Source organism: Vanessa atalanta, chromosome 26 (genome assembly GCF_905147765.1).
Source record: "Vanessa atalanta chromosome 26, ilVanAtal1.2, whole genome shotgun sequence".
NCBI lineage: Eukaryota > Metazoa > Arthropoda > Insecta > Lepidoptera > Nymphalidae > Vanessa > Vanessa atalanta.
The window spans coordinates 5,833,016-5,860,290 of record NC_061896.1 but is presented as its reverse complement, the minus strand read 5'-3'; the positions used below and the strand labels follow the sequence as shown (position 1 = coordinate 5,860,290).

Genomic DNA, 27,275 nt, shown 5'->3' with positions numbered 1-27,275 from the left:
TTATACGTAAATGCGTCTTAATTAAAACTAAATGAGGGAGAGAAATATTAGATAACCTTCATTCTTGGAAACGTATATGAAATATTTCGTGACGATCGGTTGTGTAGTTAAGAGTAACAAAAAAACACACATTAAAAAAAATAGTAGCCTTAGGAGTAATTATTAATATTCCTATTTACCCCTCCAATTGAGGCAATGGCCCAAGGGGTCAGGATCGAACCTGCCACTTCCATCCCTAGGCGATCCTTTAACCACTGCTCTATTGGCACTCAATTCGTATCTGTCTAGTTAATTATGTTTGTTTCAAAATATTTTTTATTAACAGTACCTCCCGAGAGGCTGCTGATCCTTGACCAGGAAGGCGATGAGATCAAAGGCGGCGTGATCGGCCCTTACGATGAAAGCTCTGACGTCAATCTCACCTGCGTCGCTGTGGGAGGTAAGTTGCCTTATTTTATAACGCCATGTTAATTTTTTCTTTGAATAGTTAATGCGTTGACAGACGTATATACTCTCTAATTAAAACTATTTGAGTATATGCGTCAATTCATTGAATCAAATACTTGTATTCAAATTAATTTAGTAAAAAATATAACACATTCATAATTTTTTAGTCTTGTAGTTTATTATTCAACATTTTCTCTTATAGATTAAATAATCTGTTTACTAAAATTATAAAAACTAAGTGTATTAAGAAACAATATATTTTATTCTATATATAAAACACTAGATGTCGCCTACGGCTTCGTTCGCGAATTTTAGCTTGCATCATACAAAATTTCATAAAATTTTGCTGACTGGTATGGCCGTGAAATATGAACAGACATACGGACAAAGTCACTTTCGCATTTATAATATTAGTAAAGATGTCATAAAGTTGGTTCAAACGACAATTAGCAATTCAAAACTTCAGAACATAGCTTCAAAAGACATCCCTTCTGTTACACTAACCACCCTTATGAATTAAACTCAAGTGGTATTTTCAACTTGTGTGAACCTCACCCTTAATAAAGGTTATGCACCTTTGTTGCGTGTCCCCCCGTAGTTTCAAGGGTTGTTTAATGATAATTACCAATTAATTAACCTTCCGGTGCACTTTTTGAGTAATGGGGGTAGTTTTAACGGTCTATGTATTTTGGAAAATTATAGAGTTGAGTTTATGTAAGCAGGTCTAAAGTTATGTTTGCTATGTAAAATATTAGTTTCGACTATTATTCATATCAAAACAATATTTAATTGAATAAAGAATAATTTATATTAATTATGTGTTACTTGTGCATAATTTCGGCACATAATCATTCAGCCTTCAGCATTAAATTTTAAAACAATATCACCTAACAGATCCAGAATCAAACGTTAAGTGATACCGTTTCAAAATTGTATTCCAAGATATGTCTTACGTATTAGAAAAAGATGAAGTTACGCAGCTAATGCTTTGAGTCACATCTCTTTGAAAGTAATTGGTTTATGGAAACAGCCAGCAAAATGTATTTATCTAACAAGGAAACATGTGAACGAATACTTGGAAATAGATGTGTAAAATCAAAGACCAAAATATCAATTTACTCAAGTAGGTTCATAAAAGCACCTTTAAATATTAAATATTGGACAACATCACATACATTACTCTGATCTCGATGTAAGTAGCTAAAGCACTTGTGTTATGGAAAATCAGAAGTAACGACGGTACCACAACATCCAAGACAACATAGAAAACTAATGAACTTTTTCCACATCGACTCGGCCGGGAATCGAACCCGGGATCTCGGAGTGGCGTACCCATGAAAACCGGTGTACACACTACTCGACCATGGACGTCATATTTCAGTGTTGAATTAAATATAAAGCTACCATCAGTTCTAAAAGTAGATTCTACCGAGAAGAACCACGAAGAAACTCAGTAGTTACTCTTTTTCACCATTTTAATACATAGTATATCAGTAAAGTACATATATTTTTTAATATATTCTGCCTAGAAATCAATAAATACTAAGTCCACGCTTCACCATCTTTAATATAATCTTGTATTGAGTAATATGCCTTATTTATTAATGTTGTATTAAAATTAGCTTTAAATTTAAATTTTTAATAGGCAAAGTTAGAAATAACTGTGGAATCTTATTATAGAAATGAATATAGTGCCCCAGGATGGATGTAGTAACTTTGCGAAGTCGAAACTAGGTGTGTAGTTTAATAATTACTTTAATGCATTTAGTATTTCATTAAGTTTTTATGAATATTATTTTCTTACATTATTTTAACAGCCTGTATTCCCCACTGCTTGGCTAAGGCCTCCTCTCCCTTTGAGGAGAACGCATGGAGCATATTCGAACACGCTGCTCCAATGCGAGTTGGTGGAATACACATGTGGCATAATATCGTTGAAAATAGACACATGCAGGATTCCTCACGATGTTTTCCTTCACTCCGAGGACGAGATGAATTATAAACACAATTTAAGCACATAAAAATTCATTGGTGCTTGCCTGGGTTTGAACCCGAAATCATCGGTTAAGATGCGCGTTCTAACCACAACGAATATTATTTTAAAAGAATGCTTTTTTCAGGTCGTCCACCAGCTAGAGTATCCTGGTGGAAGTCACACGCACTGCTCGCCAATTCGGAGGCTCGAGCCACCGTCTCCTTAACACTGCGACGAGCAGACTACGGCTCTGAAGTCACTTGTCAGGTTGATATTATTTACTAAAAACATTCTCCGATTTTGTACAGAATTTAGGTAGCAAATTTTATACAAACAAAGATTTTCATTAAATACCAACTGTAAATAGAGCGAGTGTTTAATATTTACTTAAACTCTAATAACAATTAAAACATATTCTTGCGTTCAAAGCAACTAATGAAAACACATTTAATTCATTGATGTTTTTAAACAGGCCGTGACAGACCCCTCCCTGACGCCGCTGTCTGAGACACTGACGATCAACGTTAACCGTGAGTTCATTACATTTAACTACCTATTGCTATAAGATAGGTTCCCATTATTTAAAACAATCATAATGCTTTTATACGAATGATTCGGAAATTCTTCCAAAGTGTTTAGATAGCTTCCAATGTTTTTCGAAATCATCTACGTAGATGCCCTACTATCAATGATGCTGACGAGTCAGTTTAGGGATTCTCCTCTTGACTGATTTTCATCATAGCGGCCATTTTTAATATAGTTTAAATAATTGTACACTAGATATTACCGCAGGTGATCGATCAGTCGCAAGACCAAAGTGCTTTCTGAGGAACGAAAATGTAAATACTGTCATTTTCCAAGTTCCTGACTGCTATTGAGAATTTCTTGGGTTATAAGTTAAATAATGCTATCTTCTTCTTTCGAATGTCAAATCATTGATGACAGAAAGAGATAACAGTATGTAACTAAATACCCGCTTAAGGACGTAAAAGAAAGAAAATGCATTACCCTTTTTAGTTTCGAAATGCCCGATATAAACTTATCCATTTAAACTCGTGAAGCGTACCTTTTTACGAAACTTTGCGAATTTTCACACAAACAAAATCGGGCGTAAAAGCTTAAATAATCCAAGAATAGAAAACGAAATTTTGGATCGTGATTAATCTTGTTTTGTTCAAAAAGTAGGACGGATCCTTAACAAAGAGATTTATCATAATACAGGAGGGATTTCATCTTAATAATTCACTAAATTACACAAAAGTGCTTGTTTATTCGGTATACTGGACGGATTTTCGCTATTTTATAGATGCAGTAAAGAGATACTGAAAGGGCTGTCTTGGAGGGAACTGCCTCGTTGGTATTGTGGATAGCTCTTATAAAAAAAACTTGGATTTAAATATCGGACACCAAAAAGATAGTAGCCAGTAACAGAAACATAGCGTACCAGCTAGGAGTTAGGAAATTGGCAGCGATACACTCGTGTGCTATAGAAACCACGTGAAGTCGATGGTCCAATGCCTGGTCGATACAGTTGTGTTGGAGCAGCGCACACTTGTGCACCATAAAATCAATTTCACAAACTGAATCATAAAATTGGTGACATAGTCCGAAAGTCTGTCTCAGACTTCAAGTATAAGAAATTGCGGAAGTGTATCGTGTGGAATGCAAGAACGTGCACATGATATTGCCATTATCAAAATACAACTACTTAAAATAGGTTTCAATACTGGTAATTATTAATACTCTTGGCCCGAAGAAATGCCACACTTAAGTGGCAGTGCCACACCAACGGCCGATGGAGCCGACGAGTGCTCGAGTGACTACCACGAACAGGAAGACGCAGTGGAGGTAGGCCCCCACAAGGTGCTCCGTCGACCTGGTGAAGGTCGCGGGAAGCCGCTGGTTACGTGCTGCACAAGACCGGTCGTTGTAGCCATCTTTGCGGGAGGCCTATGTCCAGCAATGGACGTCCTTTGGCTGAGAGATGAGAAGGATAATAATTTATTACTCTATAATACGCATACTTTAGAAATATTTGAAGTAATAAAGAACGAAACTCCATAGTAAAATATCAGATTGTGACATGAACTCTAATAAATATAAAATTTATAGGATACACGTATCAAAATGGCGTATTATTCTTAGTCGGTTGTTGACATTTAACGAGTGAGATACGTAGCGAATTCTTACAGAATCGTTGAATATTGAATGAACGTTTTTAAAACATGATCTTGAAATGGCTACTCCATAATTAATTAGCAAAATATGAGGAAGTTACTTCTGTTAGAACTGTTTTTTTTCCGGTTTTTTTGGGTGGAATATACACTCCGAACACTTTATGTTAGTAGTTACATTTAATACAGTTCTGTAACATAACGAATAAAATGTGCTTGAAAAAAGTATATTCTGATATATATATATATATTTTTGAAGTAAATTTTCTTATCAATGTGTATATGTTACTAGTTACTTCATTTAATATATAAGCGTTATAGTTTACGGGCGGCCTAGCGATGTAAAAAGTCGCAGCATCCATCCTGACCTCTTGGGCTATTGTCGTACCCACTAACACAAGTGATAAAAGGAAGCTTATTTATATATATATGGAATACAGCCGATATGGTTTAACGGTTGTAACAAGCGAACTAAGCTCAATTTCTGTTTAAAATTCACTTCGTCCCGGCGGTAAAGTAAATACCGTGTAAAAAACGCCTCGGATCGTATAAAATTCTACGACATGTATTTTTCAACCTTCTTTAGAGCAGCTCTTTGGAGCTCCAAGCCTACTCATAAAGATGAGCTTGAAAATGGAATCTTTTCAGTGGAGTATTTACGGACTATCAATGGTTTCGGTATATTCGAAGATTTTGCACCAAAAACCGTTATCATACCGGTATCATATAGTCAGTGAAATAATGTTGATTCTCAGTGTGATTTTTTGTGGTCATCACTGCCCATAGACAATGGCGCTCTAAGAAATATTAACCATTCCTCACATCGCCAATGCGAAACCAACCTCGGGAGCTAAGATGTTACGTCCCTTGTGCCTGTAGTTACACTAGCTCACTCACCCTTCAAACTGGAACACAAAAATACTGAGTTTGGCGGTAGGATATCTGATGAGCGGGTATCTACCCAGACGGGCTTGCACAAAGCCCTACGACCAAGTAAACTGTATACTTTAAACGTTCAACTAATTTGCATCGCGTCTCATTTTCCTTTCATACTGTTCCAGCCCCTTAGGGCACTCAATCTGCCCCACAAATTTATAACGCAAAATTTTGCTGCGTACGTCCCGCTCGCTTCGACAATGTGACGTAACAATTGTTGACTTTATAATATTATTTTAGTTGGTCTTTAGAACGTTGACACTGGAATGGCAGACGTTGAATATATTTGCATTAAGTTCCATTGAGTTAACATGTTTCTTCCATTAATACTCATGATCAAATGTTTATTTAACTTATTTTTAAATATTAGTTATTGATTTCATTGTATTTTCAGTAATAGTTCCCACTAAGGGGAAGTCTCTTGATGACCAAGTGACAAGCACACGGCTTAAGATTTTATTTTGGTTATTTTAGTAACTAATACTGATTCCTGATACCTGAACGTTATGATACATTTTTCAATTAACTATTCTTATTTTAAAGCTTTACTAATGAGTTATAAAGTGACCAAAGTCTGATATTTTTTGTAAAAAATTGCAATAATTATCCATCAAAATAGCAAAAGAAAAAGCTTATAAAGACCACAAGTATCCCAGTTACCATTTTTTGTGTCATAAACTGGTATTAAAATGCCATTAAAATTTAAATGTGAGTTGGGGAAAACGCAGATCATTTTGCCTTAAATTTCGTACTAAGACCGACGTACGATTCGGTAAAGACGTACTTTTATGGGTCATCATCATCTTAATGAGTTTAAGAAACCAGAAGCTATGATGTTCCTATCATAGCGTCAATGTTCAATGATACAATTTAGCGCATGTATTCTATACTGAGTGAGGATCGATGATTGGAGTCGCATGGGTGATGTTATGAATGCTTAATATTTCTTACATTGCCAATGTTTATAGATGTAGGTTACCACTTACCACCAAGTACCCCACTTGGCTGTCCACTATTACAATTATATAAATAAAATAAATTAATATATAAAGATTTGTAGAAAAAATTATTTGTATATACGTAGGAAGTGTTCTCGTAAACGTATTATACAATTAAAAAAAATACATATCTGAGATAATTAATTGCACCCGTACAAATCCGGGGCGGGTCGCTAGTTTAATATAAAGCTAATTGTATGTTTGGGACGTATAGACGGACAATTTTATTTGTTTGTGAAGATAAACAGGGACAGCAGTAAATCACGAAGCCACTGCGTACAGACGGACAGATAAGGTACACATTTTATGTGTGCCGGGATCTTTACTTACAGCTGGGATTAGCGTTTATCGCTTTTAATTCTAAGTATTTATTTTTCTTAAAACATGTCTCAGTGGTTGGTTCTCGTGAATTTCAACCGATCATCGTGGGTTTAAACTTCAAACGTGGATAAACGCTTTTAAATATACATGAGGTTTATGTGTTCATAACTCATTATGTGTCAGGGTGACGGAAATAATTGAGAGGAAACCTGCATGTGACGCTCACTGGATATTACTTAAATGTGGTGTTAGAGACTAGCCCTAGCTTCCAATACGGTGCTACGTCATAGGATGTCATCATTAATAATATCACATTATTATTATTATTACGTATTATAAATATATACAGTTATTATTATAATTAATTGATCAATAATTTGTACAAGTTTTATTAATATTATTTTATATGGAATAACATTTAATATTGGCATGTAACACTATTTCTTATTTTAAAAAATGATTGAGATGTCATAAGGGAAACAATTAGATGATTGTTGGGGATTGTAAAGAAATATAAAGAGATTGGAACATCATAATTTTATTTTGCCATCCCGAACTACTGAAATTACAGTAGTTATAGTATTAAAATGTACTGATAAAGTCTTTCGATAAAAATATTTTGACCTTTCTACCAGTCCCGACTACTGGATCGAATACGCACACATAAAACGTTCAAAGTAAGGTAATATGCTTATTTTACTGGCATCGCGGGCGCAATACAACTTACCAAAAGTTTCATCACAATCGGTTGAATGGCTTATGAACGTGTTAGATTTATTTATAACTCGCTGTGCCCGCGACTTCGTGTGCGTTTTTTGAATTTAAGTTATTTGGATATTGTAGCGTGATTTTATTTTGATTCTATATATAATTCTAAAATAAAATTAGCCTAAGTTACTCCTTATTACATCTGCTATCTGCCAGTGAAAGTCCCGTCGAAATCGGTTCAGTCGTTCCAGAGAATAGCCGGAACAAACAGACAAAAATTGTAAAAAAATGTTATTTTGGTATAAGTACCGTGAAAACTGACACTCCAATTTTATTATATGTATAGATCACTCAACACATTACCTTAGAATATTTTAAGGCTATAAGACGATAAAAGATTACCTTATTATATTACCTTAATACTAACTTTGTATCTTGATAATTGCAAAAAACAATTCATACAATTATACTTTATCACAAAATTATACCAAACTTTAAATGTTAACACCTTGCTGCTCCAGGAAAAAGTAAAAATTGTTCTGTACGGAGCTTCCATCACTTATATAAGCGTCACTACAAATCACATGACTCACAATATTGAACAGAAAAGTCAAACTACCGTCTTATTTAATATCAATGTTATCAATACAATTCAAAAATAATGTAAATCTAATTATTATTATTATAGAATTGATTCAAACATACAATAAATAATGTAAGCGTTTTTTTTATAATCATTTAATATTATTTAATAATTTCTTACTCAGTCAAACGCATTGAGAACAAACGTACAAAGAATCAAATCAAAATATACTTTAATTCAAGTAGACTTTTACGAGCACTTTTGAATAGTCATTTAACAAACTATATTAAATGAAGCTACCACCGGTGCGGAATGTAGATTCTACCGAGAAGAACCGGCAAGAAACTCAGCAGTTACTCTTTTTCAACATCTAAGAATACAGTCACGTTAGTTAAATACAATTATATATGTATGTTATGTCTCCTGCCTGGAAGTCAACAAGCATTAACTCGACGCTTTTTTATCATCTATATAATCTTGTATCGAATAATATGCCTTTACCGATGTATTTTTTAAAAATCATTATTATCTATAAATTAAAATTAATGTTCATTACATTCGATTCAAAATTCTTGACGTGAAATTATTATAAATTGAATTATAATGAGCGATGCAAAAATAAATCCATTAACTTTAATTGAATTTCTATAAATGTACATAAATTTATAAGAACGGGTTTTTACGTAAAGGAATCGAGGTTATTGTATCAAGATGATTAATATTACAAAAATATTTAGTAACAAAGGTTCTTTGGATAAAAAGATACATTGGCTTTATTATTTAAAAAAAAAAAATATAATCTTTATTCAAGTAGACTCGTAAATGTTCTTTTAATTTATCATTATACACACAGATAATAAAGATTCATTGAATTAAAAGTTATAATCAGTTCGAAATGTTGATTCTTCGGTGAAAAATCGGCGACAAATTCATTTGTTACTACACAATTAACTTATATATGTTTTAAAAGCAATTAAATTCACTATATAGCATTTAATTTTTTTTTAGCAAATAAATGTGGCTCATAGACCTCATGGTAAGTGGTCACCACTGCTCATAGACATTCCTTACTTCACTCATGCACTACCAAACATTGAAACTTATGTTTGGCCACCGACTCACTCACCCTTCAAACTATAACACTATAATGTAAAGTAAATTTTGGGTAGTGGTACCACCACAACCACCCACTCAAAATATATTCTATTCTGGGCTTACACAAAACTCTACAAACAAACTAAATACCTATCATCTGGTAATGAACCTCATTTATCAATGTATTTTTTTATATATTTTAAATAGCTGGGCCAAGTTAAAAATATCTGTAGAATCTTTTTATAGAAACGAATACCATGCCCGAGCAAGAATGTTCAATACTTTGCGAAGTTGGAAACTATATGTTAAAACCCCACCTTTACACAGCTCAACTTTTAAATTAGTAGTCAAATAGTTTATTTAATCTAGACCAATAAATTAGTATGAAATTTCTGCATGCATATCTGAAAAAAACTACTTAACACACACATATAACTTATATCAGGAGGTGCAGCACGTTTAGAAGCTTCCAGAATATCGACTTTCAAATTTTGACTTCTGACGCGATATGTGTTATTTTAAGATCTTCTTAATTATATTTGATTTCAAAATTAGTGTTTCTAGTAAATTAACTTGGGAAATGAAGTGGAGTAAATCTCATTAAATAACTACCAACCAAAATACTGCTTATTCTTTCTTCCTAAATAGTTAGAAATGTGAACTGCACACACACACAGACGAGCTCACGAAACGTGATAGTTTTGAAGGTTTATTGTTTTGAAGTATTAGACGGAAAATTGCTTAATACGTCAAATATAACTACAATATATCCTTAGGGTGGTCGCAAGTTTAAACAACGATATTCTTCCAGATTCATTTATTAACACTATTTTCACATTTATTTTACCCACTAATCCGTGTTTCACAATACATCCCGTATTCTCCAAATGTCCTTTTAATTCTAATTATTTAAAACTAATTAGCATTATAACAAAACACTGCCGACCCGTTCGATTTCTTGACATTATTTTTATTACCGGCCAATATCGGACATTCGGCCAGTATTAATCGTGAAAAATTAAAATGTTACATTACAACATATTCTAAAAATAATCAATCGGCATATAGTTATACAATGTGTTAAAAAAAGTGACTCTAACAATATTAAACATTAAATCAAAAAATGTGATCGAAATAACGGACTATGCGACGCTTATTCAAACAATAATTACGTGATGCGTTGCTCTTCGGGGTACTATCGACCCGCGCCATCGTGATGGCCCCAACAAAATACGAATATACTCTTATGAGCACTTGAGAGGAACGACTAAAGCCAGTATCAGGGTATACAGGGTGTACAGGGTATAATATAAAAACTTTTGGTGAAATCGAACTTGTTACATGTTTTTTAATTTTTTACTATATAGGCAAGCGGACGAGCAAATGGGCCACCTGTAAGAAATATTAACGTTACATCGCCAATGCGCCACAAACTTTGGGAAATACACACGCTCCTCACCCTTCCAACCGGAACACACCGATATTGTTTTTTGGCGGTAGAATATATGATCAGTGGGTGATACCTACCTAAACGGGCTTGCACAGAGCCCTACCAAAATAAATACAACGCACTGCCTACACTGGATGAAATTTAAATTCCTTATAGAACGTTGGTGTGCTTACCTAAGAAAGAAAGAATATCAAAGTTGATCTCCAAAGATGGTTAAAGGGGGATGAAAGTGGAATATGGAATTTCGTCATCACATATGTCAGAAATATACAAATTGATGTCTAGGCTTATCGTTAATAAATAAAATACCTACAGACAGACCCATGAGCGAGTTCAATCTTGATATATACATAATTCCAGCCAATCTCAGCGACCATCGTCCCTATCTCGGCTTTTGTACAATGGCGGCTGTTATAAAATATAATAAAAAGCGTGACACCGTCAACTTCCTAACTCCTGATTGCTACTGAGAATTCAGAATGGGGTCAGAAGATTTGAATATTTATTTTAGCGTGTAAATGAACCTGATACCAAGCCAGTAGAAGCAGATTTTCTAGCACAATAATATTGAAAAGTCAAACAATTTATAGCCACGAAGTTGTAGTTGAAAATAAAATAGACTCGTCATATAGACTGTGTCAATGAAACTACAATTAATTGAAAGGGTCAAAACTTAAGTTCACGCCTACGATTTATTGAACTAGCATTGAAAGAGGTCATTTATGGAGGTTTTTTTCCGGACATAATTAAAAAAAAACATCATTTCCTTGGTAGCTTGAAGTGTCCCAGCTGTGGGAAAATCGATTGGTATGAAAATTTAACATTTATTGGATTTATTTTTATGATAACTTGCTCCTCGATGACAACGTAAGTGAAATTATTTTATCGAATAAAAATAAAACGATAATTGCCCATATTTGTCACCTTAAATGAAGTACACAGATACCTTTACTAATTAATCCATGGAGGAGGTCATCGATGAATTACTTTCGAGAGCTTTCATCGCCCCATCGGAGTTGAACGTATTGACTTGTAAAAATAAACTTCTAATCCCTTTTAGTAGAGAAGTAGATTGGTTGTTATTATTTGGAATCCATGACAGTGTGCTTTATAAGTAATTGTTGTCCAAGATTTCCAGGAGGTTGGAGAAGTCAGGCTCAGGTCGACATTCATAAGCAACTCTTTTAATTTGTTTTGCATCTCGGATGAGGTATAGCTGAAAAAAAAATAGATTAATCATTGCGATGAATCGTACCATATTACTGAATTCACGTTTCGTAAAACAACTTATTGACTTACGACCGACCTTACATCAGCCTTTGAGAATGTTCAAACGAGTTCTCAATGAGTTTCTGTTCTCCATTGTATAGGTTTAACAAAAAATCCCACAGTTCGTACACAACGGTTGAGAAAAAGGTATCTCTATCCACTATTACCGGAAATACGGCATTTTGATCACAAGTAATTCGATTGTGAATCACCCCATTTAAGAAGTGCCGGCTGAGTGTCGATTTGGCTAAATTACGCGAGTCTTCGACGATGCTATTGGTTTTCATCAAGTTTATACGATGTCCATTTTTCGATCTTAGTTAACCCACCGTTAATATAAAAGGTTATTTACACGAAATAACTCTCTCTTTTTCCTGTGCATTTATTATTCCCATCTGATGGTGGGGTCTGGCTAGTCTTTTGCTTCCACTTCATACTATTTGAAGTAACGCTTTCAGTAACATTGTAGGAACTAAGATCTTTTATGACCTCATCTGTCCATCTGGTTTAGGTCGCCCTCTGGGTTTTGATTCTGAAACGTTAAGAGCGGTCACTAAATTTCCTATGTACTCTGGAGATCTATTTACATATGATTATTATTACATTATTTATTTATTTATTTACACGGAATAACTATGGATGATAAAAAAGTCGTCGAGCTCTTATTCGTTGACACCCTTATAAGATATACGGATTGTTTGTAGTTGACAATAGTTGAAATACTAATTTACATAAGTAAGTGTTAAATTAATATTATAATTATATATTTAATGAACTCATATTTTGTTATTGAATTCGTTTTTATAAAAAAAGTGTAATTGATTTCAGAACGTCATTCGGTTTTAAAAAATAATACCAGTTCTCTATGTTTTCCCGCGCAAAATTAGAAATATAAAATGTCGGTCACTGATTTTATGTAAATAGAAGATTTTTATCAATCGAATTTTACTTTAACCTTAGTATTATCATGTTTATAAAATTTGACGGCGCTACTGCGTTTTGAGAGTGTCAAGAAACGTCAAAAGTGATAATGACTTTTGACAGTGACATTTGGAATAGTGCGGTTTGACGTTACTTCATCAAATAAAAGCCAGAATAAAAAAAAGGACGTTACTACACTCTGGCGCAACTTTAGGCTCTTTTGTGCGCACTGCGCAGAGGCAAGCGGATCATAATCCATTTGCATCTCGCGTAAGCAAGACGTGCCTGATGGAGCGTCGTTACTTTATTATAATATCGAAAGTGCTGATTGTATGACTGTTAATATTGAAATAAAACTAGTTTTTTAACGGATTTAATCGCGTATATTAATTATTTTATTTTAACATCCCGACGTTTGGAGCACTTTGCTCTTACATAGGTCAAACAAAGAGAAGCAGCGGTACTAGGGTCAAGGAACATATAGGAGATGTCAAAAATAGGCGTTCTTCAAAGTCTGCAGTCTGTGAACATGCTCTGGATAAACCTAACCATTTTATTCGATTAGATAAACCACAGATCCTCGCTAGAGAACACAGATTCATTCCTAGAATGATACGCGAGGCTATTGAAATTCAAAAACATCCGAACTTCAATAGAGAAGATGGTTGGAGACTTTCTAACACTTGGGATCCACTTATTAAAAAAAAATTAAAATCCCAAATCCAACAGACTGCAAGACCTAAAGATACAGTTAGTGCCTTCTGCGTGCAACCGGAACGCTACTCAAGATACCAATTAAGAAATCGTTGGCGGTAGTTGTAAATAATATTTCTTTTTAATTCGAACAGACAAATGTCACCTTAGTCTGCCCGTGACCACGAACACTGCAAAGTGCTCGAAACGTCGGGATGTTAAAATAAAATAATTAATATACGCGATAAAATCCGTTAAAAAACTAGTTTTATTTCAATGTGTAATAATCGCGAAAATCTAAGACAACATTATGACTGTTAATATTTTATTAATATTAACATATTATTAAACCTTCAAACACGTGGTTTTAATTCTCCTCGCCCGCCTACCCACGATCGCTCGGCAGCCACAGATGCATACAAAAAATAATGATAATGGCAATGTGCCGTTAAATTTATAAATTAATTAAAACAAATAGTAAAAAAAATATTCGTGTACTAGTGTATTTATTACTAAGATATGAAATTAGAAAATGTAATAAATACGGAAATTATTCCAGGTCCTTATCTGTAGAATCTGTAACCGAAAAGGTTAAGCTTTCATTAAAAACAATTATGTATCAAAACAATTCAAAAGTTAATCCTGCGTTTGCGTGACGTCATAGCAGTGCCGCTTTAGTGGAACAGATTTTCAAAAAATATTGCTATTTGGAAATATTTCCATAAAATGAATCTTAGATCTATAACCAGGCGAAATTTTTTCATAAACTATTGGGAAAATTCTGGTGCACACCGGAAGCAACTCTGCGCATATATTTTGTACTACACAGATTGTCAGGAATTTGTTGGACCATACATCCGCTTCTGTAACTCGCCGGATGCACGCCAATCGGACGTCAGAAATTTTTCTTATCAGAATGTCGGAAGGCACGCGCACGTCAGAAATTCACTTAATACCTATCGGGTTAGAAAGATATATGATATTGTGAAACCGAATATCATTCAATAGTGGTATAATATAATAAGTGGTATATCTTATAATATAGTATAATAAGTGGTATATCTTAAAAGATATGGTACTATCACTGGGTAATAAACACTATAGCCGAGTATGGGTGTTTTTTATGGCATTGGTTGGCGTACGAGCATATGGGCCACCTGATGGTAAGTGGTCACCACCGCCCATAGACAAAGGCGCTGTAAGAAATATCAACCATTCCTTACATCACCTATGCGCCACCAACCTTGGGAACTAAGATGTTATGTCCTTTGTGTCTGTGATTGCACTGGCTCACTCACCCTTCTAGCGGGAACACAACAATACAGAGTACTGTTATTTAGCAGTAGAATATCTGACGAGTGGTTGGTACCTACCCAGACGGGTTTGCACAAAGCCCTACCACCAAGGTTATCATAAACATAATTAATATCAGAACTCAGTTGTGCTTGACCAGATCTGAAGGTTAATCTTCGATTAAGGTAAACGTAAATTAATAAATTACAAGTATCCTATATGTTGCCAGAATATAATATGTATGTGGAAATGAAACATTTTTTATGAGTGACCGAGATGTATGAGGCGGGAAATAAAAGTAATTACTTATTTCAAAATGGCGGAAGACGGTGAAAATACGTGTGTTAATATTTAAAATGAAAATAAAGGTATTTCTACATTTGTCTTTTATTTTACGTATTCGTCACCACATGTATAAGTCTATTAATATTCTTGAGCCTGCCTTCGGGATGTTTTTAATGAAACTATTTTACATTACAGTATGTTTAAAAAAATATTATGTTTGTTCGCAATAATATAGATCTTTTTTAAAGAAGAAAGCTCATTCAAAAAAATAAACATTAATATACAAGGCATAGTATGTGATTACTAGGCAGGACATATATAAATGTAATAGTACTTTATTTACATACAATGAAATTTGAATGGTAAAATAACAACTGAAATACCGTACCGATAATAGCTTCATTTTGCATTTGTGCGTGTGAATATCTGTGTAATAGTTTTAAATATATTTTTTTTAATTATTATTTAATTGTGTAAACCCATAAAAGTTTCATTACTTGTATCAGTTTCAGTAAATTTAAATCAATTAAAAGCAAAAGGTTTAATATGTAATTTTTCACAGTTCGTCCGTTATGGGTGAGATTGTTAGGGGGTAAACGTCCCCTGGTAGCTGGACGGCGAGCTGAGTTGGTGTGTCAAGCGGTCGGCGCGCGACCACCACCGAACATATCCTGGTGGAAAGGTGGCGTCAGGCTTACAACTGTTAGAGGAACGGTAAGTGTTAAGGATCTAATTCAACGTATGTATAATTATGAGAAACTTTATTTAGATATAAGAAATAGATTCATGTCGTGGTTACCTGTGATTGAGACCAAAGATCCCGAGGTCTTAGGTTCAAACCACAGATCCAGATCTGGCCAGTAAGAAAATAGTGGGTTTTCCATCGAAAGATAATCAATAAAAGTTTGAAGTAGAAGTTGGATGTGTGTACATTCCCTTGCCTCGGAAAGCATATAAAGCCGTTGGCCTGTGCCTAAACCGATCTTTCCGATCGGATTTGCCGTCCCATTTGACAACGAGAGTGTGGGAACAGAGAGTGCACCTGTGTTTGTACACACACTTGTGCACTAAGTCTAAGGGACGGCTAAGGGAGACTCCCTTAGCCGTCGTAGCCGAAATCGGTTAAGACACCAATAACCAGTAAATATGGCTACTGTTTTTTTTTATTCAGATTTTCACCATATGGTTATTTTCTTTCGTAAAATAAACACAAAAAACAACTTTTTGTTTTTACATTTCTATATTGTAAAGGTGATAAGAAGACCCCGTTGCATAACGGGGTCTTCTCATTGTGGGGGAGAAAAAATACAAAAAAAAACCGATTCAGTTAATCTTTGACCTTGAATCGCTAGCCGTATTTCTAAAACTGTCCATTAACCGTTAGTCCGTACCCTATTGACGTTAATTGAAACTTCACTTTACCCGAGGATAGTAGAAAAGCATTATTTGTGAAAATTAATACATTTGTCTGCTAACTTTCAATACTTGAAGTGTTAAAGAAAGTTTAAAATTTGCCTATTAACGTCCCACTCTCGGCTAAGGTCTCCTCCCTTTATGGAAAGGCTTGGAGCTTATTTCAAGACACTGCTCCAATGCTGGTTGTTGTGTGGTTTCCTCGCGATGTTTTCACGAGATGAATTAGAAACACAAATTAAGCACATGAAAATTCCGTGATCTTCGTCAAATACCACTGAATACCAATATTTTTTTTTATAGTATCGGTAGGCGGATGAGCAAATAAGCCACCTGATGGTAAGTGACAATGGCGTTGTAAGAAATATCAACCATTCCTTACATCACCGATGCGCCACCAATCTTGGGAACTAAGATGTAACGTCCCTTGTGCATGAGTGAGTGGTACCTACCTAGACGGGCTTGCACAAAGCTCTACCAAGTAAAATCAAGATTTTAACCTGTAATCTCGGCCATGTCGGCTCTTCAAATATACCAATGTAAATGTACTATATATATATATACATATATATACATATCCTTATATTTTACACCCTGCGTACTTTTGTTCGACCACTCTCATCATAGTTCTCATTTATATAATGGTACGTGTGTGTCATACTCTGAAATATTTTCAATATATTCGTGTGGCATGCTTACAGCGATTCCTTACGAGTGTCCGATTCGCGTTCCTATTTCTATTTCTTCGATACTTTCGATATATTCCCAATATCACGTCGACGGTTGAAATTTTCAAATTATACTTAGTTATAATATAACACACAGTTACTGACAACAGTAAATAAATTTTGTAGTTGTGGATGTTTTTTCGTACGTAAGATGAAGTTCGAAAATGGACGAATTGAAGGTATATCTTCTGTAAAAGTCTTTAACTGCTTTGAATATTGTCAGTGTGCGGTAGTATACTTTGCGTTGATTATGAGAGTAGTTCCCGATGATCCAGTCTTGAAGATAATACTTGTTGACATTCAGGAAGGCTATATTATATATGTAAGGAAGATGTAAGGAAGATATTATATATGTAATTAACTGACATAACTTTGTGTTTCAAATGTTGGAAAAGAGTAACTATTGAGTTTCTTGCCTGTACTTAACGTAGATTCTCAAACTCAAACTCAAATTCCTTTATTCAATATAGAAGTATTACACTTTCTTATTGATGGTCAAAGTAAACACTACCACCGGCTCGGAAAAGGAAACACCCTGACCTGAGAAGAACCGGCAAGAAAATCAATAGTTACTCTTTTTCAACATTTGACATACAAAGTTATATCAGTTTAATACACAATAACATATACAAGAATTATAGCTGAGAAAAAAGTATATTTTATAATCAATAAAAGATTTTATTAATAAATAATCTTTCCTTACAATGTCGTATTATGATACACAAAATTTAAGTAATAACCTCAGCTTTTCTCTAGTTAAACCATTTCAATTTGAAATAATTAAACTCAGATTAGTTATCACTTTTGTCGGGCGTCTCGAGACGCACACGTACTTTGCGTAAACAACTCCGTCTTTTTCATTAGTATATAATAAATCTAATGACAGAAAGGGACAAATCGATGTGGCGCAATTTACTCGTAGATACGTATATTAGTACCGTTGACATCTAAAATGAACGATATACGTTTGCAATACAAATTTTCGATAATTTTCGTTTACAACATCATTTGAGTGTTGTTTTGTGTTGTCGTTCGAAACAATTACTGTCGGTTCGCTCTCCGTTAAACTTTTGATTGCGTTTCGTTTCATTTTTCCGTGGTCGCCACTCTGAGGTACCGGGTTCGATTCCCGGCTGAGTCTATGTAGAAAAAGTTCATTAGTTTTCTACGTTGTCTTGGATCTGGGTGTTTGTGGCACCGTCGTTACTTCTGATTTTCCGTAACACTTTAGCTACTTACATTGGGATCAGAGTAATGTATGTGATGTTGTCCAATATTTATTTATTTATTTAATGTGCCAAAAGTTATTTTATTGTTCAATATTGTGACCTTTGAATCATAATCTCCGTCAATGTAAGTTTATTAAAATCAAATAAATTTAAATGGTTATATTTGCCGAGATAGTATAGTGGTTAAAGGATTGCGGCTGCAAATCGGGGAAAGCTTTTTTATAATAAAATATGTGGCCGAGGAAATGTAGTAAAACTGATTGTCAGTGGTCACCACCCATAGACAATGGTGCTGCAAGAAATTTTACCCATTCCTTACATGTGCCACCAATCTTGAGGACTAAGATGTTTTGGCCCTTGTACCTATAGTTACTGGGGCTCCACTAAGTTTTCTTACGCTTAAATAATATTTCTAATTCATCACGTATTTCGGTAAAGAAAAATATCATAAGTAATGTCGGATGTCGGATGATCGGAAGGCTTAATATGTATTCAACACTGCATTGGGGCAGCTTGGTGAAATAACCTACATGTCCTCAAAAGAGAACAGGCAGATTTTGCTTAGCAATTAGACATGTTTATTAGACATCTATCTACCCGTCCTAGCTTCACACGGATACAATAAGTATCTATAGTATAAACAACTTTTAAATGGAACAACAAACGTTTTAAAAAAAAACATCATATTTTTTTCCGCCTAGGAAAGTTAGTTGAAATTCTCGACTCTTCTCTACTATTATTGATGAAATAACTTGAATCTCTCTATTTATTAGTAAAAATCGCTTTAAAATCCGTTGCATAGTTTAAGATCCAAGCGTACAGACAGCAGAAAGGACTTAGTTTCATATAGAGATCACATTTCCACAGTGGTATCGTATGTGCTTTTTTGTATATTTTCTCAATCAAAATCAAAATATACTTTATTCAAGTAGGCCTTTACAAGCACTTTTGAATCGTCATTTCACAAACTATTTAAAGTAAAGCTACCACCGCTTCGGAATGTAGATTCTACCGAGAAGAACCGGCAAGAAACTCTTTTTCAACGAATAAGAATTCGTACTCTTTTCGAACTCTTTTCTAAGAATACATGTTAGTTAATTAATTGAAGTCAACGAGTATTAACTCCACGCTTTTTTATCATCTGTATAACCTTGTATTGAATAATATACCTTCTTTACCAACGTATTTTTTTAACATGATTTGAATTAATGAAACGGCAAAGTTAAAAATGTCAGCGGATTTTTATTAAAGAAACGTATACCTTGCCCCAAGAAGGATTTATTGGCTTTGCGGAGTCTTGGCGATATAAGCTTATCCTTACTTCTTGTGCATATACAATGTAATATAATTCGGATTTACGTATTAATATGTGCATGTTTGTACAACCAGAGAGCGTCACAATTTAAGGACTGAAACATGTACAAGCTGTTGCTTTAAATATTTTATCTTCTGTTCCACCAGACGTCTCTGGACAGGAACGTGACGAGTAGTACGCTCAGCTTCGTGCCCAGCGTAGAGGATGCGGGAAGGGTGATCTCCTGCCGAGCCACACAGCCGGGACAACCACGCGCTGTAAGGGAGGACGGCTTCCAGCTTGAAATACAACGTAAGGATATCTTTTATAAAACATCTTGTGGGATACTTCATTAATCTTTCACACAGGAACACAACAATTTCAGGTAAAACTCAACACACATTCATTTATTAAATATAGAAGGATTACTTATTGATTGTCAAATTAAACACTACCACCGGTTCGGAAAAGGAAACACCCTGACCTGAGAAGAACCCGTGTAAGAAACTCATGGGCAATTTTATTTCGTCAATTCTATTACTCACAAATATTCAATATGAAAAGTAATATCCAGGAGGTGATCATTTCATTTCCAAGGTGTGCTATCACACAAGCGTTCTTTAACTTTTTTTTTTTAATTTGGCAACAAAGGCATTTTGAACGCTTTCTGGGATCCCATTGTAGAACCGTATACACTGCCCCAGAGTTATTGACGCTATGCAGTCGAGTAACAGGAGTAGCAAACTTGTGCTATTGTTGTTATGTTGTGTGCCATTGTTGCTTGGCGGCAGGATAGTCATAATCGGTAACAATTTTCAATTTAATAAAAAAATATAACAATTGATCCAAAATAATAAGTCTATTGCAGTTTAAATGGTAACTATATATATTTTTCTTAGATTTGCCCGTGGTCAAGTTAGTGCTTGGAGCAAATTTGGACGCGTCGAAAGTGGTGGAAGGTTCCGACGTTTACTTGGATTGCATGGTGCGTGCCAATCCGTGGCACACGCAAGTTTATTTCACGCATAATGTAAGTTCAGCAATTAAACTATCTTCTAATATCAGTTGTGTGAGTTTAAATGTTAGATAGCGACCTAATCCAGTCAAGGGCGCCTGATTTTTTATTCACCTACCATATAAGTACGTACGGTCAAAAGGGCCTATAGACAACTGGAAACTAAAATGTTATATCCCTTGTGCCTGTACACTGGCATATTCCCCCTTCAGACCGGAACACAATAATTCTAAGTGTTGCTGTTGTGCGTTAGATCTAGGTATATTATAATTCATCGTCATCAGCTGTGTAGGAAAACATTGCGAGGAAAACTTCATGTAAAATAAAAGTATCAGCCGTAAATTTCCTACTGGTTGCTATAGGAGACCAGTTCTATGAGGATAATTTTGGAGCTTATTCTACCATACTGACAGATTCGAGGATTCAAATGTAACAGATTTTTATCCAACGCAGATTTCCTTACAATGATTTGCGTATTATAAATACTAATTAAGCATACGTAACCTCAATTCTCCTTACCTAGGAATCAGTCATTTTCGGTTAAGGCTCCTAGTGATGTATGGTGTATGGTGATGGAATAAATACCCTTTGCCCATTGGTGAATTTAGAGGTTTTTATATAAAAGGTATAAAAACAAAATTTGAGCTACAAATCGCGAGGATTAACCGGAAATGTTTCCATTTAGCGCGTAGTACATTATATTACATATCACTTAGTGTCCTATTTGAATAATTAATACGATTACAGTACAATCATAATTTAATTATTCTGTTAATGAACACGTGTAAATTAACAAATATGAGATTCCCCGTGTCAGGGTCAGACTGTTCGAGGTGGGGCTGGCATAGTGGTGGCCAACCAGAGCCTCGTGCTGCAGAGCGTGTCGCGCCGGGCGGCGGGCGCGTACGTGTGCGTCGCGCGGAACGCGCTGGGCGAAGGCTCCAGCAAAGCTCTCGTGCTGGATGTAAAGTGTAAGTATGTCAATCAGAGTTTTCAAGGCTCATATATGTGTTAAATTCTTTATAGTGTTTCTACTTTTTAATAATGTAGAAATAATACTGTTGCAAAATAATATTTTGTTGACTTGAAGGCAGGATATATTATAAACATATATAATTTTGTTTAGCTAACGTAACTTTGTATTTTAAATGTTGAAAAAGAGTTTCTTGCCGGTTCTTCTCGGTAGAATCTGCATTCCAAAACGGTGGTGGCTTCACTTAATATGGTTTGTTAAATGAAGGTCCAAAATTGTTTGTTAAAACCTACCTGAATCAAGTATATTTTTAGTTGATTTTTGATTCCTCCTTACCTTCAAATGTCTAAACAAAGTTGAATGTATATGTATGAAATATCGTTAGATCTCATCATCCTGAGTACAAAAGTTAAAAAAAATTTCAACAGTGATGTTCTATTTTTAAATATTATAAAAGCTTATATATATCCCACTGCAGGGCTAAGGCCTCGTCCTTCTGAGGATAAGTTTTGGAGCTTATTCCACCTCGCTGATCCAATGCGGGTTGTGGATGTATACTTGTGAAACAATTTCATTGAAATAAGACATGCAGGTTTCCTCACGATGTTTGCTCAGAAGAATTACAAACAAAAAATAACCACATGAAATTTAGTGGTGCCTGCCTGGGTTTGAACCCGAAATCATCGACTAAGATGCACGCGTTCTAACCATTGGGCCATCTCGGCTCGGCCTAAAAACTTAAACACTAAATATTATCCGTCCAGAATAAAAAGTACGCAAATGTAAATAAACGTCGGTCTATCTAAAACTTTTTTTTTTTTTTTTTTTTTTTTTTTTTTTTTTTTTTTTTTTTTTTTTTTTTTTTTTTTATTTCTTAGTAATAATACAATATTGTTAGCAATTTTGTTTGTTCTCACCAAGCTATTAGGCTTGACGGTGAGACGCGCTCATTTTGTTTAGAATACAAAAATAATGGTTCATAATAAAATTAAAAAAAATAAATAAAATAAAACATAACATCTTCTTCTTAAAAACTTAAAAGTAAATCAACACTATAACTTATTTTTAATATTATAAAGTTCACTGCGGTCTTGTTTCACGATGACGACAGGTTTTCGTCATTGAGAAACAAGTCCCTAAGTTTTCTTTTTAACATTTGCCTACTTATTTTATCGTTTTTCCTTAACATATCAATTTTATTAAATACTTTAGGTACAATATATGCTGACAATCTCTCTCCATAATAATTTCTTAATTTTGGTTGTACTAATTTATTCTTTTCCACATTCCGGGTATTGTATACATTTTTTATCGGTATTTTATATTCTTTATTGTAATAATACTCTAATCCTATTAAATATTCAATTTTTTTTTCAATCGGTAAAATTTTACAAACACTAAAGAGTTTTTCATAATCCTTATTACAATTATCCTTATCTTTTTTACTTACTAGGAACTTGATCAGTCTTATTTGTAAATTCTTAACGTCCTTTATATACGTCATAAACGTTCGCCCGTATACAATTAATCCGTAACTTATCAACGAGTCAGCAAGCGCAAAGTATACGATCCTTAAAGTATGTTTATTTAATACCGAATTTAATTGATAAAGTTTGCATAATACTGATCTTAACCTGCTACAAACATCATTTACATGTATCCTCCAGTTGAAATTACTATCGATGTTTAGGCCTAAATACTTAAATCTATCTACATATTGTAGTTTTATACAGTTGCAGTTTAATTTGTTGTTATGTAAACAATCATACGTGTGACCTACTACAGTAAGATATTGTGACTCAACGTACTTAGCTCTCAGATTATATGGCGAGTATATATGCATACATTTAGTTTTTTCGTTATTTAATATGATTCCATTGTCATGTGCCCATTTGCAGATATTGTCGAAGTCCTCCTGTATATATTTTTGAACTTCAGTTATATCTTTTGACGCATACATTAAACACATATCATCTGCATACATGAACACCCGACATTTATTGACAATATTAGACACACTGTTAACATGCATAATGTAGCCGACCGGCCCGAACACGGAGCCGGTCGGCACACCGAGATTCACAGGCGCTTCATCACCATACACACCGGCGACCATCGTTCGTATCTTCCTACCAGTTAAGTACTTTTTGAGCCAATCATTGACAGGGCCGCGTATTCCGCATTCATCCATCGCTTGCAGTAAGATATTATGGTCTAAGGTATCGAATGCTTTTTTATAATCTATAAAAATGCTTATTATCTGTTTACCAGAGTGTAAGCATTCATTAGTGTATTCTGCAAATTCTGATAAGGCAGAAACAGTGTTGCGCCCTTTCCTAAAGCCATGCTGTGTATCAGTCAACACTTTATGGTGTTCTAAAAAATTACTTATCTGTCCAACAATTGTTTTCTCAAAGATTTTATCAATTACGGACAAAATTGCTATAGGCCTATAGTTAACGCAATCTAAATGGCTACCAGACTTGTATATAGGTCGTATTATTGCGCTCTTTAACTCATCGGGATAAATACTTTTTGACATGGACATATTAATAAAGTTGGCTATAATAGGACTCAATTGTTTACGTATATACTTAACATCTTGCACCCGTATTCCGTCTAAGCCGGGTGATTTCTCACACGACAAAGCGTTAATGATTTTTTCAATATCTAGAGCACTTACTTTATTATATCTAAAACTAACTTCACTACAAATCACATAATTATTCCTATCTAAAAATTTTTTATTACATATATGTTTAATGTTTTGTATTTCTTGTGTAAATGTTCTAGAAAAATTTGTACAGATTTGACTAATACTATTTTGTTTACCTAAATATCTCAATATAATATCATCTAAACTAATTTTATTCCGACCCAGCCATAAATTAATATTTTCCCATATTTTTCTAGTGTCCCCGTTACATTTTTTTATTTCCATCTGTCTATATTTATTTTTTGCATTATTTAATATTTTAGTTACCCTGTTTCTAAATTTCGTATATTCTAATCTCTTACACATATTCTTAGGTTCTTCTTTCCATATTCTAAATAAATAATCCCTACGCAGTAATAAAGAGTATAAATGTTTATCTATCCAAGGTTGCCTTATTATTTTCTTTCGCATATTAATAATATCTGTACTTTCTTTATAAATATGTTCAAAAACTAAACACAAAGTTTTGTACAAAACTAAAGGACATTCGATTGTGAGTAACTGCGACCAATCATACTCATCGAGTTTTTGTTTAACACGCACGTCACTTATAACTTTCCGCACTTCGTTACACTTCACTGGTATTTTTTTATTGCTATGCGCGAGCAAATCTAACACTAATCCCACTGCATGGTGATCGGAGACGCGCGCCTCAAGGACGTACGCCACCGGCGCCGCGCCGCACTCGCTGCGTCTCGCTCGCACCCACACATGATCCAAACACGATGTCTCACGCTGGCCGTCCGCGATTGCTTCGCGCGTTGCTACGTCGCTCGGTATTACACATTGTAAACCGTGTCCACACAAGGTGTTTTTGTAGTTTGTTATTGTTGGGCTTACTATGTTGTTTAAGATGTTTATATTAGTATCGCCAATCACAATAACGTTGTCGCGTCCCGGTATTGATTTTAAGATTGTCTCTAATTGGTGTATGAATACTGATTTATTAGTGCTAGGTGGTCTATATATACCTATTATATGCGTTACATTTTTCCCGATCCTAAGATGTCCATGAAGTGTTTCTACGGCTTCTGTATAAGGCTTATGAACGTAAAAGTTTAATTCCTCTTTTGAATATATTAGTATGCCCCCTCCTCTAGATGTTTCTCTTGTATGTATAAATGTATTATATCCGGATATCTGATAAAAAAGTAGCTCATCCTTTTTTATGTTGATTTCAGTTAATATTAATATGTCGATTTCGTACAAATTTTTATCCAGTAAGACCAGTAACTCATTAAAATGTTTTCTAAGTGACCGTATATTTAGGTGAAAAATATGTATGCGTTCAATATTTTGGGTTAAATCAATGTTTAAAGTTGTTATGTTGTCATATCTTTTAAAGGAAAAATCATTTAAAAAAATATCTTCAGAATCGAATGTTTATGTTAGGAAATCACGTTGTGTGTATACGCTGCCTAATGGGCGAATATTTTTATTTAATGTCGTCAAATTTTTTTAAATCATCTTCCGACCGTATATTATAAATCTTTTTCTCTTCATTATTTTTTTTAACTAGAATATTAAGATTTTGAACCCAAATATATTGATATCCTTTAGGTTTTAGTTTATTTCTTACACTCCATAATAGTTGGCGTTTAAACTTCGGTAAAACTTCATTTATGTAAATACGTTTATCGCTGCCATTACTGTATACTGTATTATTCGTCATCTTATTTCCTTTCTTTGCTAACAGCCACATGTTGCGTGCACTTTTAGAGCGCAGCGTAACTAATATAGTCTTTGGCTTTGTAACGCCTGGCTTATCTTGTCCTACCCTCTGTGCATCTTCAATATCATGTGGGCTTAGGTCTAACTTCTTAGCTAATTCTTTTACTAATACTACTGTATTTTCATTGCTGTGCTTCTCTAATCCATGTATTTCAATGTTTTTTTCTTTTTCTCGCACTTCTAACTCCTGTACTCTTTCTTCTAACGCCTTGTTACACTTTTCTAGGTAGATGTTTTTTTGGTCCAGTAATTTTATTTTTTTCTGAGAATCCTCTTTATATTGTAGCAGTGTTTGATACATTTCAGCATAGAACTCAACAGAATTAGTCAGATCTTCTATTTTCTTCTCTAACTTATAAATTACCTCCAGTTTTTTATTAAGTTCGGCCAATATTTTCTCGCCTGATGACTCATTAGGATTTATTATTGTATTGGGATCCTCAGCAGAGCATACAGGCTTAGTTTTTTGGCATTCCTCACAGATTTGAGTTTGTAAAATTTGTTTGTTTACACATTTTCTGTGGAAAATAGATTCACATACACCTTTACATTTTACTATATCATCTTTGGATAGTGAGACAAAAAGTTTGCATTTTTTACACTGAACCATTATTCCGCAAATAATGTCACAACTCGGTACAACAACGCGACCGTACGCTGAGCGCGCGCGCCGGGTACGCATATACATACAAGAAATAAAAACATCTCAACGGTTAGTTAAAAATTGTAATTCCATATTCGAAAACTACCGAAAGTTCTGGAAAAAGCATACCGCTTAAACTAGCTGATATATAAAACCGAGTTCACATTCAGTTCCCGTTCATTCCTCGCGTTGTATTTACTTCCAAAATGCTTTTATTGCACCGCTGAAGTCAATAGCTTTTTACTCGTGGCTCGTGACAACTTCCCTGTTCTGTTAGAGTGGCCTCATGTAAACCTAATATACTCTGGTCGTACTTGAGTTTCCTTTGAAGTGGGTTTTTTTAGAGCTATTACATCTCACTGTAAATGGAAAAAGATTCTTTAAC

General features: G+C 34.4%; 1 protein-coding gene across 1 annotated transcript in view; it reads left to right on the top strand.

Moving 5' to 3' along the window:
• Positions 1-27,275, top strand: part of LOC125073965 (nephrin-like) — an 80,654-nt gene that overhangs the window by 42,830 nt on the left and 10,549 nt on the right. Inside the window, exons 5-11 of the mRNA XM_047685096.1 lie at positions 326-439; positions 2,568-2,689; positions 2,895-2,952; positions 15,711-15,862; positions 19,980-20,124; positions 20,712-20,842; positions 21,645-21,798. Coding sequence (XP_047541052.1) covers positions 326-439; positions 2,568-2,689; positions 2,895-2,952; positions 15,711-15,862; positions 19,980-20,124; positions 20,712-20,842; positions 21,645-21,798 — 876 coding nt within the window. The remainder of the gene's footprint in view (positions 1-325; positions 440-2,567; positions 2,690-2,894; positions 2,953-15,710; positions 15,863-19,979; positions 20,125-20,711; positions 20,843-21,644; positions 21,799-27,275) is intronic.